At 39.7% G+C, this 16,940-nt stretch overlaps 2 protein-coding genes across 2 annotated transcripts in view; one reads left to right on the forward strand and one right to left on the reverse strand.

Moving 5' to 3' along the window:
* Nucleotides 1–75: 75 nt before the first annotated feature.
* Nucleotides 76–7,724, forward strand: uhmk1 (U2AF homology motif (UHM) kinase 1). Its single transcript, XM_005727263.2, has 9 exons — nucleotides 76–391; nucleotides 1,032–1,161; nucleotides 2,066–2,252; nucleotides 3,043–3,240; nucleotides 3,347–3,441; nucleotides 3,520–3,596; nucleotides 3,691–3,789; nucleotides 3,921–4,009; nucleotides 4,502–7,724. Exons 1-9 carry the CDS (start codon nucleotides 91–93, stop codon nucleotides 4,646–4,648), a joined length of 1,323 nt encoding a protein of 440 aa, XP_005727320.1. The 5' UTR covers nucleotides 76–90; the 3' UTR covers nucleotides 4,649–7,724.
* Nucleotides 7,725–12,913: 5,189 nt separating this feature from the next.
* Nucleotides 12,914–16,940, reverse strand: part of mep1ba (meprin A subunit beta a) — an 8,170-nt gene continuing 4,143 nt past the window's right edge. The window contains exons 9-15 of the mRNA XM_005727284.1: nucleotides 16,376–16,525; nucleotides 14,676–14,891; nucleotides 14,184–14,440; nucleotides 13,717–13,927; nucleotides 13,451–13,627; nucleotides 13,074–13,330; nucleotides 12,914–12,958 (exon numbers count right to left, since the gene is read on the reverse strand). Of these exons, the coding sequence (XP_005727341.1) occupies nucleotides 12,914–12,958; nucleotides 13,074–13,330; nucleotides 13,451–13,627; nucleotides 13,717–13,927; nucleotides 14,184–14,440; nucleotides 14,676–14,891; nucleotides 16,376–16,525 (1,313 nt within the window). The remainder of the gene's footprint in view (nucleotides 12,959–13,073; nucleotides 13,331–13,450; nucleotides 13,628–13,716; nucleotides 13,928–14,183; nucleotides 14,441–14,675; nucleotides 14,892–16,375; nucleotides 16,526–16,940) is intronic.

The following is a 16,940-nucleotide window of genomic DNA, read 5'->3' on the forward strand; positions in this document are numbered from 1 at the left end:
GCGTCCCGGTACAGTCGTCTTTGCAATGATCCTGCAGCTGCTGCCACCAGTCATCTAGCTGGCTCCTCTCCTACTTTCCCCCCTCCCTTAATGGCTCACTGCGGCTCCTCCGAGCCCAGCGCAAAGGTACAGGCCTCGCACCCGGACAGCATCCTGCCCCCACAGGGCGGCGTAGACCAGAGCATGAAGCCGGTGCTGTTTGAGATCTTCGGCGAGCTTTGGACCGTCCAGTCGCGTCTCGGTCAGGGAGTCTCGGCCTCGGTGTACCGGGTCAGTTCGGGCAGAGCCACTGCAGCTGTGAAGGAGTTTCAAGCCGACACTCAGGGAGGAGATTACGGGTATCACAAGGAGAGGTCCGTGCTGGAAGACATCCAGGGACATAAAAACATCGGTAAAAGCCGTATTTCACTTGTGTAAAACGTTTGCTCTCATGTGGACCATTAAAACAGTTGCATAACAAACTACTTTTATTTTCCTGTATAGAAGCACAACCTACCTAATCATTCGTTTACAAAGCAGACGTAGAACAACCTCACATATCTGAAAAACTGCCATTTCAACAGTACATGTGTATAAGAGATCAGAGTGGATCTACAACAGCGGAAAAGCTTAATAGGAAGCATTTTTTAACCAATAAATGTCAAATGTATTAGAAAATCACTGCCTATTTTTGCAGTATTTGCTTAGAAAACCCAGTCATCTGATTTGTCCCCACCCTAGTTTGTTTATTTCCTTTATAATAACTCATGAACTCATATCTAGTAACATGCTAGTCTTCAACACCTTCATCTGGCCTTAAGTAGTTCTTAAAAGTTGTTGTGAGAGCTTAACTTCAGTGGATTGTAATAATCCATTTATGTCATGGGGATCATGTCTGTACAGATCAGCAAGATGGTCTTATACTGGTATGTCTTTCTGCTGGCATTGCACTGTTATTGACTGTTTTTGTTGAAAACCTCAATGAAGTTCTAAGTAATATAATTCTCACCATGTGTGTAACGATGCATTCTTTTCCCTCTTTTGTTTCTCAGTCACACTGTATGGAGTGTTTACCAACCACAGCTCTATGGGTGTGACCACCCGCTGTCTTTTGCTGGAGCTCCTGGATGTCAGTGTGTCTGAGCTGCTGGTGAGGCGCAACAGTAGTACCCAAGGTGTAAGGTAAGTGAGGTGATATCACTATTGTGTGGCGTAGTGATTAAAAGAAGCCATAGCTCGTAGCCAGTATGGATGTGAATAGATAGAATGCTGATTGGTTGAAAGCTGAACTGGAACAGATGAGAGCACCAGTGAAGTTAACAAAGTGAAAGAAGTGGGGAAAAATAATCAAAGGTTAAAATAACAGGAATAGTTGTTCCACATATGACAGTAACCCCTGGTGACAGCTATCACATGTAGACAGTTGTCTGCAAAGCTCTACATAGGACCGAGGCACAACCAAGCCAATCCCATTACTCTGTCTATGGCAGATTCAAATCCTTACCATGTTTCATTTGCATTTTCCCCCCATCCTGACACTGTCAATAGTCTCTGCAAATGACAAAATTTTATGATTTTGTACATGTCTACTTTTCAACTTAAACTGTCAAAAGTTAGTGGCATTTCTCATGGCAGTAGTTTCTATATTTACATTACAGACTTTTGCAACGTTATGCGTTAAATCTTTTATTACCTTCTAAAAACATTGGACAGTAACATAGTTTTCTTTTCCTAAAGCATGGAGAGAAGGCTTCATGTTTTGCCATACTCGTGTACTGTGTCAAAACCTCATTCAAGCAGCACATAATGCCATCTGCTGGTCAAACAAATATGCTGCATGTATTGTGGCTGTACTACAACATAAAGTGACGTATTGTGGGATAGTTTGACAGCACTATTTATCAGTTGTTGGGAGTGAAGATTGTTCAGTTTTCCTTTTTTTTTTTTCCCAGATGTAATACAAGATTTTTAACAATATAAACAGCATCTGGACCAGTGATCATGTTATATAATGAATAATGTTAGATTTTGTTATTGCTAAGAGGATGTGAGCTGTGTAACATCGTAGTTCAACATTTGTGTTTAGAGCCCAGCAGGGCCACTCCATGTGGCTTGTCCAGCACTGTGCCAGAGACATCCTCGAGGCTCTCGCCTTCCTTCACAAAGAAGGCTACGTCCACGCAGACCTCAAACCACGCAACATCCTCTGGAGCGCTGATGACGAGTCCTTCAAGCTCATTGACTTTGGCCTCAGCTTCAAACAGGGAAACCAGGTGGGGTTTTGTTATTATTCTCAATATTTTAAGCTCAACAATTTATTCCCTAACATTAAAAAAACATGATGCAATGACTGAAGTTAAAGATGTGGGTTTTTTTTACAGGAGATTTTCTTTAACTTTAAATATTGTTCAACAGATTTTTTTAAAAATCCAGAAAAAGGTGGATGTGGTGGAAGATACAGGTTCATTCAATAGTGAGTTTGGCACTGATTAGGTGGGTTTTGACCAGTTTGCGATGGCCACTAGTCTGTGGTTTCCTGCCGTTGTTGCAGGATGTCTGCAGGTGCAGATGAGACTAAAGAGAGGTCTAGGTGTTAGAAGACATGGATACCTCGGGAGACTTTGCGTGGCAGACTTAGGGCAGACGAAAGAAAGCTGACAGCCAGTAGCAGGCTGCTGAAAGCAGACCATGAGAGAGCCTGAGCAATTTGGAGATAAAGCAGCTGTTGTTATTCCAAGCTTCACCTATGAAGGCATTGAAAGTTTTTCCTCTTATTGACAGAACTTCTTAACACAAGGCTCTCTGTTTGTCTTCTTGGTTGGAGCTGAACCAACTAGCGATTGAGTTTAAGCTTTTAGGAATCAGTCTGTATCAAATGCATTTAGAGCACATTATTTGAAAAGAAATAAATGCACTTAATAGAGATGACTAGAACAAATGTTTTGTGCTCATTTTGTTTTTATGTTAGCTAAAGATAAAATAGTGTGTATTTAGATGTGAATGTTAATAAAAGAGGATCAGGGATAGCTCTGTTTGTGAAAGTACGACATCCTTATCTTGCAGGATGTCAAGTACATCCAGACAGACGGGTACCGCGCACCGGAGGCTGAGCTTCAGAACAGCCTGGCTCAGGCGGGGGTGGAAATGGAGGGAGACTCGGGCTGCACGGCCGCCGTCGACCTGTGGAGCCTGGGCATCATCCTGCTGGAGATGTTCTCAGGAATCAAACTCAAAGACACCGTCCGCTCGCAAGAGTGGAAGGTATGGCAAAGCTCTCCAAGTTTTAAGCAAAGAAAAATCTAATAACACAGACCTTTGGTGCAATAGAAAGACATGAGCTTACACAGTATGGTTTTCTGCCCTGCAGGATAACAGCGCTGCCATTGTAGACCATGTCTTTGCCAACAACAGCCTGGCATGCCCTGCCATCCCCGTCTATCACCTCAGAGACCTTATTAAAAGGTAAAGAATCATGCACTAAACAGTGAAGTCTTATCATGATGGCTCTGGTTGTTGACTCATGTTACTTTGTGTCTGCAGCATGCTTGTCACTGATCCAAAACAAAGATGCTCAGCTGAAACTGCCCTGCTGAGCCCATTCTTCAGTATTCCCTTTGGTAAGTGTCAATATTTGAGACATTCACTAAGATAAACACAACTCTCTGGTGTGTTATACTTAGGTGTGTGTGCGTGTGCGTGTGTGTGTAACAGCACCTCACATTGACGACCTGGTTCTGCTGCCTTCTCCTGTTCTGCGTCTGCTCAACCTAATCGATGACAGCCACCTGCACAATGAGGATGAATATGAAGGTACAACAGCATGATTTTTACTTTGTTTTTTTCATATTTTTGTGTTGCTTCTATCCTTCACTGATTTCTCAAAGCTTTATTATTCCATCGCTTGCCTCAGTTAAGTAAAAATGTCGGATTGTCATTCCCAGATATCCTGGAGGACATGAAAGAGGAGTGCCAGAAGTACGGATCCGTGGTTTCTCTGCTCATCCCCAAGGAAAATCCAGGGAAAGGACAGGTGAGTCTTTTTGTCCTTCTAAAGCTGCTTTTTAAACTTTCCTTCTAAACAAATACAACTTTTTCATACCTTTCAAATGAATTGAAATCTGAGAGGGTTTTAATCTTCCGTCATTTTACAGTTGCTGTATTTTATTAAGAGAAGCCTTGAAGGAAAACATTACAGTTCACACTTCCTTTGCTGCTGCAGGTTTATATTAAAACATGACCGATCTTTTGTTTATTTGCAGACTTTTCGTCTCACTGTATATAAATGTATATCTATAAATGCAGTTCAGAAGATTGATTAATAATGCAGTCATTACAGCAGAAAACACATTTATTTTAAATTTATTTACCTTTATTTAAACATGAAGTCCCATTAAATCAGATGTTTTATAAAGGAAAATTGTTTGCAGCTCATTATCTAAATGAGTTGAAAGCATGTATTCAGCATAGCTGTGAAATACAAACAAATGCACCCACTAAATCTTCATTTCCCTTCTGTCCACAGGTGTTTGTGGAGTATGCCAACTCCAGCGACTGCAAAGAGGCTCAGAGGCTGCTGACAGGCCGCACCTTCGATGGGAAGTTTGTCGTGGCTACCTTCTACCCTCTGAGCGCCTATAAAAGAGGTTACCTCTATCAGACTGTCCAGTGAACTTTTAAATCCTCAGTTTACACCTCAGCATAGTTTGCATGTTAAAAACACAACTGCAAAGGTCACCAATGAGTAGCTGCCCTGCAGTTTAAGCTCTTTCAGATATGAGTGAGTGTAGTTCTCCATGCAGTTTTCTACAGCAAATCTGTGTTTCATGCAGAGTGCAAACTGAGCTGTGGTGAGCCTCCGCCTTCAGTCTGTGTGCTCTTTTTATCCATCCAGTGCTTTAATATATACTAGATCTGTCTCATTTAATATCTGTTAGCCAGAGGCCTGCGTTCTGGGGACCGTAGTGCCTGTTCGAGCTTCCGTATCACTTTCATTCACTCATAAAACCTCCCATCAGAGTTCCAAGATGAAAAATTATAGCTGCATTTAAAAACTTCTAAAGGACATCTCACTTGATAAATATATAGATATTGACTTTACTTCATCAGCTTTATACAGAATGCTGTTAAAAACATGTAGCAGATGTTAAGTAGTAATTTAAAGGGAGTTTTATGCATCAAACTCAAAACTAATGACAAAAACACCCTGAGAATCACACCCCTTCAAAGTGAAAATTTACTGTGGTGAAAGCAATCTGTTAATATTGCCTATTTATATATCTTTTTAGGTTAAACATTTTAGAGGAAGGGACATGGTACCAGGGGAATATCCAGGTGTCTTCTGCCTGTTTTCAGGGAGATATTGTTTGACTAATGCTTCCACTAGCTGGTAGTTTTCACTCACTAACTCACTGCCATTATCTGAGCAAGCCGAGGGGTCTCTGCACCCTCTCCTGTAGCCTTATGCGTCGTAGCCTTTCATTTAAAGCCAATGTGCTCTATTATCTATTTTGATTATTTTCATTGTGTGTGAAACCTTTCAGAAAAACATGCAGTAAGCATAGTTGTTGTTGTTTTTTCACTGCAGCACACAAGCAAGAAAATTAAGAGATAAAACCGAAGAACTAGTAGGTAAATAAGCCTGTGAACAAAAAAAGGTTCCAGCAGAGGCGAAAATGTTTTCTAACTTCCTCTAACTTGAGCCAGTGATGTGTTCCGTTTACCTCATAATTTTGTAGTCCGGAGCCAAAGCGTTAACCAGATATTGGATGCAGATGTGTGCAGTGGGACATTGGAGATTACCCTGATCAAGTGGTGTAAAGCCACTACCTGGAGGATATTTGTAGCCTCTTTAATTAGGACTTTTTTTTAAGACAATCTTGAGTTGGTACAGTCCGTGTTGCTGTCATCACTGTTTTTAAATCTTGCACATTGTGGCTTTTAAAGGCTGTGCAGTACTGTTGCAAGGTGAAGGCTACTGTACTAACTAGATAAGGTTTAATATATGACAAGCTTCCAGTGTGTTGGTGCATGATCCAGGTGATTGATTGTACACTGCCAGCCCAGTGTTGTAGCATCATCGTCCTGTGGTAGTACTTTTCATACTAAAGCCAGTTTCTTGAAATGCTGCTTTTTGCATGATGAGGAAAAAAAAAGAATTTCTACACAAGTGCCCTATGACATTCACAGGCTAGCTAACTAACCAAAATGCTGCTATGACAGCTGATTGTGCTACAGCTGCATGTGCTTATAGCTAAAGCCTTTGCTGATGCCTTATGAAATAACCTTCCAGCAGTTTTAGTGTCCACACAAATTAAAGTGGACTGTTACCAACAATAACCTGGAACAAATCATTTTTCTCCTTCATTAGTTGCTCACTGCTAATTTTTCTTCTTATAGCCCAAGTAGCTATTAATCAAAAGCTCGAAGCTACATTTGACAGTGCAGGTGTTAGCTGCGGTAAACACTAATGCTAATACTGCAAGATTCTAGAAGTGAAATTCCCGTTATATTCTTCATGTTGATTTTGATCGTGAGCTGTAATTTTGTAACCATCCAAAGCAGACTGGCTACAGGCGACAACATTATGAAGCAGTGCTGTGTGCTCCTGTAGAAAGCAGATAGCAACCTTGTTTTAACAAAAAAAAGCATTTTATTCATAGTAGAATAAAATGGAAAAGAACTATTTCACCCACAATCACGACCTAAATCCTCAAATTCTGACTTGAATCCTTCTTGAAATGGAAAAGCCACAAACAGTGATTCCAGGCAGGAACAAAGTCCTTTACTCTATTGAGAACTTCTACTTTACTACATACGCAAACATCAACTACAAAATATATTGACAGCTATTATTTTACAACACTATGATGGGGAACACGATTAAATTCAAGAAGGCTGAAAGTTGTTTCCTCTGGAATCTGGGGTGTGCAGTGCATTGTGGGATGTCTAGTTCCTTCTCCGTTAAAAGTAACTTATGCGCATATTATTGTACCTTTTGCTTTTTTCCCTTTTATTGTTTTTAACCAAAAATCTTTTTGTGTTCTTTTGGGGGGGGGGTTTGTTTGTTTGTTTTTTATGATTCCTCTCGTAGCTGGTTGGCTTGGTTCGAGGCTTAAAACTCTTTAACTTTCTGAACAACAACATGTAAAGTGCTTTGAGTGCTTAGAGTAGAAAAGCGCTAAATTCAAACCAGTCCACATCAATGGAGAAAATGAAAGGGATATTCACTTCTAGAACCGGAGCTCTTAGAAACATGGGTGGTTACTGTTGAACTAGCAACAGCTAGCAACAAAACACCTTTGATTATATTAAACAGAACAAAGGTTTTTTGTTCAGTTTTTTTGCTCAAAGTTACCCTTACAGTTGACTCATTATGCTTTTCCTTGTTTTCTGCCGCCGAGGGCAGATTTCCATAATATATCTTGTGTTTTGTAAGGGTTTGCTAGTCAGAAGAAATTTGGCTCCAAGGGAGAGGAAACGATTTGTTTCAGACAGGGTGGACTGAAGAGTAAGGCTCAGTATGTGGTAAAAGGAGTTATTCTGAAGAGTGAAACATCCAGTCACTGTATTGGAGTCCAGTCATAATGATATTGAGCTTGCATAATAAGTCTTCTTTAAAGTCTGGTGTGTGAAAAGCAGCAGCTGGGTATGCTGCTGAAACATAAAAACGTGATAGAAACCAGATGGTGACGTCGATGAGGAGAATAAGTTTATGCATTTATACTCTTTTTTTTTTTTTTTTTTTTTAAATATAATCCAATTTCATTTGGATTATACTTAAAATATAAACTGAAAGAGAAACAGCAGCGTTATCCTTGGAAAGGTCTAAAGATGTATTTTTCTACAAACTTTATGTTTTTGCCTGAAATGTGAATTCCAAAGTTGAGAGCATCTCTGTTGAGTTGAGAGCTGAGAGCATCGCTGCCCTGAAATCTTGATTTTTAAAACTTGAGTCCTTCCAACCACTTTATGGTAAAGCAGGTTGTAGATCTGTGGCATGTAAGCACATTATGTAACTGTAAAACAGGGATAAATAAAAAAAACACCCCACATCTACTCACCCAGTCAGATTAATTAATTGGCTTACAACGTGTTACAAAGAGAGATTGAATATTGTGAATGAATTCCTTGTTTATGTGGAAAATAGTAAGCTATTCTCCACCTAAAATGGGCTGTAAGGGTGGTTTCACTACTCATGAATACGACTGGGGCCATCCACAGTTTCTTTCGGACTGCCAGCCACAACACACAATAAACCAGAGAAGCACAGAGACGAAGTTAAAGATGTTCGACTGAAAAAGAACAGAACATGAATCCACACTGTTGTCGTTAAAGCGCTGCAACATGGTTAGTTTCATATGTTTTTGTCGTATATAATCAGTTGAGTTGTGGTTTTTACTATTAGTAGTTTATAGTGAAAAGGGCAAAGCAGGTCTGTCTGTGGCTGCACCTTCAAAATGATAATGTGACCAGCTGGCTTTTATAAACGAATAGAAATACTCGTTGATTTTATGAAGCGTTTGTTACCTGAATGTCTGAGTCCAGTGCTGCTCTTTATTTCACTGGAAGCATGAATATAAAAAGAAAATGCTTCCACAGAGCTGTGAGAGAGAGACGTGGGGGGAATCCTTTGGCAGTTTTAAATGTTTGAGTGGAATATTTATTCAGGTTGCAGTTTTTTTTAAGGTGTTTGCTGATGGTGATGTAAGCTCTATGATGCAGAAACAATGTTTTTTTGAGTTTGTTTATGATTTTCTTTAGGTAAACTTGCAGTGTGGAGCTTCGTCTCCCGTGTCTGGCAGTGGAAGTCATTTCATCAACACTGTTAACGCATGCTGACCATGATTGTTTTTAGACACATCATCAGAAACTCTTCTTGGAAGTTTCCTAGGTTTTTTCCACTTTCCTCTACTCTCTCTGCATTACTGTGGTTGCTTAACTCTTCAGTTGTGGCAACCCAGTTATTGCTGGATAGGCATAAAACACGTTGCTACCAGTGCATCAAATTTAAAACTCCAGTACTCTATGAGCAATCATAAGCTTAATAAGCTTTGTGTTCAGAAAGACCTTGAATGTGTGCCACAGTCCAGCTTTACATTTTGAGATTGGGTAAAGTTTATTTAGACTTTTGTTTTTTAATATATTAGTTAAAAAAAAAATTCTTTGCTCAAGGCAGAAAAGACGCTCAGCGCCGCCTCATGCTGCTGGCACTTGCAGCAACTCGAGCAACTGAAAACGTACGCTGGCCTGAAAGTAATCCACAGATGGTTGTCTGGCTGCATTTTTGAAACCCTGCAGATAGGAACTACATTTATGTACTTTTATCACTCAGAATAGAGCAAAGTGTGAGCAAATCAGAATATCCACGGTAGTGTTACGCCTCCTGTTTACGCCCTCTGAGGCTTGTATCTCTATCTTGTCTCTGAGGCAGCTTCTCACTTAAGACTTAAATCCATTATTTTGTCTTGATAGACTTCTTAGGCACTCAGTTAAGGTTGTTGATTATAAATTTCTTTTCTTCATTTACACGACTGCTTGTTGCAGCACTAATGCACACTACTTTATGTGCGACTGCATTAGTGTTTGAAGTATCTGGTTCTCTGTGTGTGTTTGTGGCATTAGAGCTCCTTCGAGTATTTTATGATGTTGTTCAGCAGAGAAATTAAAAATATTAGGGTTCAGAGGTGGGCGATGATTTTCTTTGTCTTTCTTCCAGTTAGCTGTCCCACTTTTGACCTGCATTTGAGTGTGTGTGCAGAGGATTTTGATCCTTCTTTTCCCCTTTTTTCCAATTTCATCCTGCCTGCTCTTGTAGTCTTCCATCCTCCTTCCCAAATCCAATGCTGTGATTCAAACGTGGCTCATAAGTGTTTACTTTTCCAACTTTTTTAAGTTGTAAAAAATGAGATTTGTTCTCTGCATATTCCATCTGCTTCACTTAAATTCTGGGTTTGTTTTCCTTGTAGCTGCTAGTGAATCAAGGTGCAGCTTTAAGTCAGTCCATTTTCTATATTTCTGCCATCAAAGATATATTTTTTCAGAGTGTACTTTATCTTCACTGCACATTTATTGTGCATCTAGATAGTGTCTTATATGTATGCACACCTGTGTGGAGGATGAAATAGCAGTGAAAAAGTTAAACGCCTTCTAGCTGTGTGCATGGCGTGATGTGTAATGTGTGCTGGGACTATTCTGCTCCATCAGCATGTGTGTAGTGATATGGCTCTATATACCAGCTTGCTTGCAAAGGCAATCGAAAAATCCTTTGAAATGACAAACAGGGAGTCAGTTTAGAGCTGAAGAGTGAGTGAATATGAAAAAGTGCCGCCAGCTGTTTAATCTTTAACACAACTGTTGTATGATGTCCTGTTACTGAAAGCACATTATCAAAGGAATATCTTGAAATTCTTTACAGCACAGCAGATAAAAGCTGAAGATTAGATCAAATATAAAGAACATCAGCTGCTTCATTTACACAAAACATCAACTGACAGTGAAATGAGCGAGCTAAACGTGAGCAAGAACACTACAACAGTAGAAATGTCCTGTTGGTTCAGGTTTTTTTTGGGTTTTTTTGCTGAATTTGAATTTAACATGCTGCATATTGACAAAGTGTTTAGAAAAGTGTTCTTCATGTGAATAATTGTCATTTTTCTTTTTAAATCTTTTAAAGCTGCAGTAATTGTTTCATTTTCAATCCAAACAATAATTCTACATGGGTTAAGGGAAAAAAAGCTCTGTGGAGCTGAGGAGACAGTCACTCCTTATGACATCCTTCACGTTACCCTTTGTCATTTGACAACAAAGACACTGATTAGTGCAGCTTTAAAAGTGTGTTTTCTGCACAAACAGGTCCCAGAGGACTGACCTGAGTTTTCTTTTCTTTTTCTTTATAATATCTGACCAACTACTGTTGTAAAATCAGGTTTGGGTATAAATGCCAAGCAGGCAGCACAATCTCTGAGGGCTCAGAAATACCAAATCCAGACCGGAGTACCAGCTGAGTGAAACCAAATGATGTGAGAAGCGAGAGAACTTGCACAGTAATTGTTGTCATTTCGAGTCTGAACAAATAAAAAAAAAAAAAGGTCTTTTAGTGTAATCATTTAAAGAGTCGAAAGACAATCCACAAGACAAGTGTTGCCTTTTGTTTTTGGTTGAGGCCTTCCTGTTGATTTTATGTTTGAGAAGCAGTTTACTGAATGTCAAAGTTAGATGATCTTCCAGAGAGCAGTGGGTCCATTTGAAGCTCAAACCTGACTGATTGCTCATAAATCACAGCGATGTGAGGATTTCTGTCCTCGGTGATGAGTCCTTCTTACTGAATATCCCACCGGTCACTGAAAACAGATGATTGTTTTTGATTGTTACAGATCGTCTGCTTAGAGAAAGCACAATGTAAGAAGGTCACTGTATGCAAGATGCATGCAACACGTGTGAACCTGTGTGTGTTAATCCATTCTATAGAGCCTTCCAGATCACAGTAACCCATGGCACTCACTGTGTTTGAGTGTATCACAATAAAAACAATGCTTGACTTGAAACCGCAGTCTGTCTGGTGTTTCGGGACTCGGGATTTTCTCTCTTTTTCTCTCAGAAGTCTTAAAAAGACCCCTATATGTAGAACAAATGTTCATTTAACAGTCCAAAATGAAAGATGGTTGTTATTTCCAGTATAAAATTATATTTAATAAATTACATTACTGGGATAAAAAGTCAATTTGTGTTTTTTCTGCGGTTCATTCTGTCCAGTAATATGGAGTGGAATGCCTCTTAGTGGTCACTGTTGGAACTGCAGTCAGCAGGTATGGTGAGAAACCATCTCAGCATGGTTCAAACTCGGGAATTCCATTTACCAGATTGATGAGGTTTGGTTAGAGATCCTCTAAGGTCTTGTACATTAGTAATGAGGTAATTGTATTAAGAACTGAAGATGCCTCGTGGATAAGAGGTGAAAATCTTCAAAAAAACCAACAACTTGAAGTCCAGTCGCCTTTTTCTCAAGCTCTTAAGACTAAAGGTAATTGTGTCGTTAAACTTAAAATCCAGGTTATTCACCTTTGAAAATCTAAAAACTAATGCTTTGATTCCCAAACCTTTTCCTAGGTTACTTTCCCCAAAAATATTTCTCCAACTCAATGGGAGGATCCAGAATAATGTTCAGGTAAAAACGCATATCATCAGCCAGTCCTCATTCTAATTTCACTGATGCACCTCAGCCATCAGCGTTGGACATGTGTCCTGCGTTCTGCACTTACCACCTGAACCAAAGCGTTTACAGTAGTGTAAACACAGGTAAATTAAATTTTAGATGGACATGCATACATGCGTACACATCGATGGTTAGGGTTCAGAACCAGGGAAAAAACACTGATAATCCCCTGATGTGTATTAGTTGTGTCCAGCATTAAAAATAAATGACTAAACATCCTGACCTGATTCTCCCAGGAGTCTTGTGAAAACAGACTCAACGTCACGAAATATCTTTCTTCTTTTCACTCATGGCCCCAGTTTCACTCCCCATCCATTTTATATGCCACTATTGTATGTCATTAACTTTGTGTCATTGCTCCAGTAGTGCTTTTTTTGTGTCTATCACTTTTATCTTCTCTTCTCCTTCCTTTCCCGGTTGTGGCAGATGGCTGCTTTCCATGCACCTGCTTCTATGAGGGAATTTTTCCCACCACTTCTAGTGGATTTCTCTATAATTTTCCATGTTGTCATTTTACATTATAAAACTCCCTGAGATGTTGTGTTGTATAACTGATGTCAGAAAGTGGACAAATGCTATAAAGACAAATGCTGTCAGATTTTATTTAATTCAAAGTCCGATTGCACTTGGTGACAATCTGATTAAACAATTGCTGAAATCACTGATTCACTCATATTGTAGTTTCTGTTCTGGCCACTGTCACATGTTTCCTTTGACTGCCCATCACGGTGTAGAGAAAGGAGGTGATACATCTTTACTTGGTTGCTCCTGTAATAAAAAAGAAATTTAATGTGGATTTGATCAAATTTTCTTTAGACTAATCAGCACAGAAAGGACACAGTAACAACTGAAGATGTGCTGACTCTGTTTTAGTCGTACTCACTTCCACGAATCCAGATATGTTATGAATGATCACCCCCTCCTGCTGTCTCTTCATCTTATTCGTCCTCCAGGCTTTCCCCACAATCAGCATGGAAACCACCAGCATGAGTCCTGCCACTGATCCAGCGATAGCTATGACTACAGTGGTGTTATTGACAGCTCCCTGTGGAGCTGCTTGATCTGCTGCCTTTATCGGTCTCTCATCACCATGGACGACAGAGTCGGGCATAGGCTGCGGCTTCAACAAGTCCGATAGATCTGAGGGAAGACAAAAATGGCAAGGCTAACCAAACAGGGGTGGGTCATAATATTTGTCTCAGAATTGTAATTCTGATCAAAACATTGTGGTTCCCATCTGTTGTCTAAAAGCTTCCTCACCTTCCAGACTGAAGAGGAAGAAGGCGTCGTCTCCTTTGATGAAGTATCTGCTCCTCAGTCTGTCGTGGGTGATGAAGCTACTTGTTCCAAACCCTGGGCCTCGATAGTAATAACTGCCATCAGACTCAGTTATTTTAGAGCCCACAATCTTGGGATTATCCCAGAAGAACTCAGTACCTGGAGAGAAAACATGGAAACGCAACAGCTCACTGAAAACACGGAATGACTTGGCAAATAATTAGTTAACCTGTTGCCCTGCTTCTTACCATCAGAGGACATCTTCGCAGGGTCTGTTGTGATCATTCGGTTCATGTTCATGTGCTGCCTGATGTCGGACTGCTGATCCATCAAGGTCATGGTTGCTTGGTGCCATGGACATGGCCACTTGAGATTGTCGTCATTGGGGCCTGAGGTCAGGTGGAAGTAGATGGCCATATACCCTGGATTGCTGCTTTGCCCGTTTAGGTAAACACCTACCTGAAGAGGGCAGGGCAATATGAAGCTACCACAGGGTTTCCACGTTCATTACCTAATGTACACTGCTTCAAAAACCTTTTCTTTCTCTCCCATTTGAAAAAGACAGGCTCTAAAATAGTGACTAAATGTATTTGAACGTCATAAATAAACAAAAATAGTGTTTTATTTATTATGGAGGACCGTACTTTGAAGTGTTTCCAGTTATTTTTAATGCAACAGAATTAAAAAGATATATAAATATTAAATAGTAATTTACCTGGAAGGTGTAACCTGTTGGTGACATGAAGCGAGGGCTGCTCATTTTCTTTCCAGCTGGTGTGGTGGCCAGCAGCTCGTTGATGCCACGGATGTGCCAGATGTGATGAGGACACTTTGTGGATGACAGGTTAATGTCATCCAAAGAGAAACCTCCCTTTGATGGATTCATTCCCCTCACGCCCTCGAAAACCACTCGGGCCTTCTGCGTCACGTTCAGGTTGATGTTATGCAGCTCCCAGGAGCCCATGACACCTCCTGCAAAGATGGAAGAACAGATGTTAATTCTTAATTTATCAATTATATCCGAACTTTAACACATCCGTGTATAAAGTTTTTCATTCATTTAAAACTCAATTTAATTGTTCTTTTTACAAATCTCGGTTAAATGTATTGATGCTTTCGCTAAGTGTCACCAAATTCAGAACTTTCCAAATCACACCTTTAACAATAACCTTCACAATCACAACTCGGTCTGTATGTCATTTCTTACCTGAAATGCTGTGGAAGAGCTTCATTTTCCCGTTGGGGTTGGCCTTGTCGTACTCTCTCACCCAGATGTTGAGAACATCATCGTCTGCCCCGGAGTTATAGAGGAAGAACTGCAGACACTGGGCTCCAGATTTGGGATAAAGCCAGCGACTCTCCAGAAAAGCACGCTCGCCAGGTAGTGCAGAGGCTGTGCTGAAGTGCATGAAGTAACCTTTCCCTGGACAGCAAAAATCAATGCTGATATTAAGTATCAACATTGTGATGTTACAGTAAATCTGATTGCCTGTGAAAGACAAATAATTGTTGAAATACTGTGTTTCAAACAACTACAGATGCTTGTTGCATCTCTCTTCTTTTTAAGGCATCTGCTTCTTCTTTTGTCTTTTTCTTTTGCCCAGTTTCCTCAGATTTTTTAATGACTCAACATCTTGAGATATGCCAAATTATCAGCTAATTGAGAATTAACTTCTTGGTGCAAAAATATTAGTATTTTCCTAGGTTTGACTAAAGAAGTTGAAACAAATTATGTGTTTTTGCAACAGACTTCTAGTAACAAAGTGCCTACGGGTCCAATTTAAATGGTTTCTTTGCTAAATTTTCTGTTTTGTGTAGACACAACACTAGTCCATCAAATTAGTTAAGTGCTTTTAATGCTTAAATGAATAATAGGTCAGTGGTTAGTGGTTCAACAAACAACAAAGCATTCTGCTTACAATGGTCATGTAGAAGGACTGAACTGAAACTGAGTGAAAAAGCAGCCAATGACGAAAGAATGAAAAATTATTGCTCAACACCACTTTAAAAATCACAAGATGGACTCAAATTTAGATTATTTGATATTATTATTTTGATTATGGAATCAAAATATAGAGAAATTAGGAGTGTCATGAGAATTTTGCCAAGTACTGTACAGACTAGGCAGTAGCAGTAGTACCTAGAGGGTACTACCTCAGTAGCAAGCAGTTGTGCACCTTAAAGGTACAATAAAGTACTTTATTTTCTGAATGTTTTAAATCTTTCACATTGAAAAACCTTCCAATCTGTTTGTGAAGTCCTACAAACATTTTTCTCATTGCTTTCTCTTTATAACAACAGGATATAGGTTTGAAGATTCTTAGCAGGCATCAGTTTTTATTCTCTTGATGTACCACTGGTATTAAAGCAGTGGGATACTGGGTTTGTCTTTTTGTTATTAGCACAGCAGTAGTTCAACTTAACGAATAGAAAACCAAATAAAGAATGATTCTCTCTTTTAGTGAGATCAGTACTGAAGCATTTTATCCTTGCCGAGTTTATCGTATAAACACTTGCAAGTTATTTTTCTAACAAACTAAGCGTGTTTTTGTGAAAACAATAAATCCCTTTATCTTGATTCCAGTCTGAACTTTGCACAGGTCACTGCTGTAAATCACCTCGGCTCTCTTTGTTTTTCAGATACATGTAACCAAAGCAGTAGCTCTTAACTCAGATATGAGCACCCAGGTAATCATTCCTTGGAACTCTCAACATCTCTCTTCAGACATCCCCACCCTCCACAAACCAGAGTCCAGTTTTTGAAAGTGCACTAAATGTTTTTGTAGTGCAAACTATTTATTTAACTAAGGGAGAACTGTTGGGATTAAGAATCCCTTTGTGCATGGAAAGATCCTTCCATGAAGGCTTAGCATAATAACACACATTTTTGTGATTATTCATGGTTACCTTTGCATTGTCCCAAATTGGTGAAATCAGTCTCAGGTCCTCCAGCCACTGAAGCAAGCTGCTCCCACTTTGCATCGCCAGAGCCCTGAATCATCCCGCAGATGTTCTCCTCCTCAAAATTACAGCTGTCCACAAAGGTGGAAGACGTGGCTGTTGAGAGGAAGCAATCACACTTTCACTGCTCGATCTAGTCCTACAGACAGAACACTGCCATTTCCCCTCTTTACAAAAAATACGTTTTAACTTTGGGGAAAAGAGATGGCTAAAATTGAGAAATTAGCAAAAAGGAGAGGAAGCTGACACTTTTAATATAAGGTCTTTAAGGTTTTGTTGGTATAATTTTATAATCAATATATTCTAATTATATTATATCATAGTATAGACGCAGAGAAGCTGCATTCAGCTTTTATGCTCCTTATATCTGGAACAAACTCCCAGAAAGCCTCAGATCAGCTGAAACACTCAGTTTATTTAAATCCAGGTTGAAGACTCACCTGTTCCCAGCTGCATTTGAATAAAGCACCAAATCCACACTTTTAAGCTTAAATTTCAAAACTTACATTTT

The sequence above is a fragment of the Pundamilia nyererei genome, unplaced genomic scaffold (genome assembly GCF_000239375.1).
Source record: "Pundamilia nyererei isolate P.nyererei 1_Seehausen unplaced genomic scaffold, PunNye1.0 scaffold00023, whole genome shotgun sequence".
Classification (NCBI taxonomy): Eukaryota; Metazoa; Chordata; class Actinopteri; order Cichliformes; family Cichlidae; genus Pundamilia; species Pundamilia nyererei.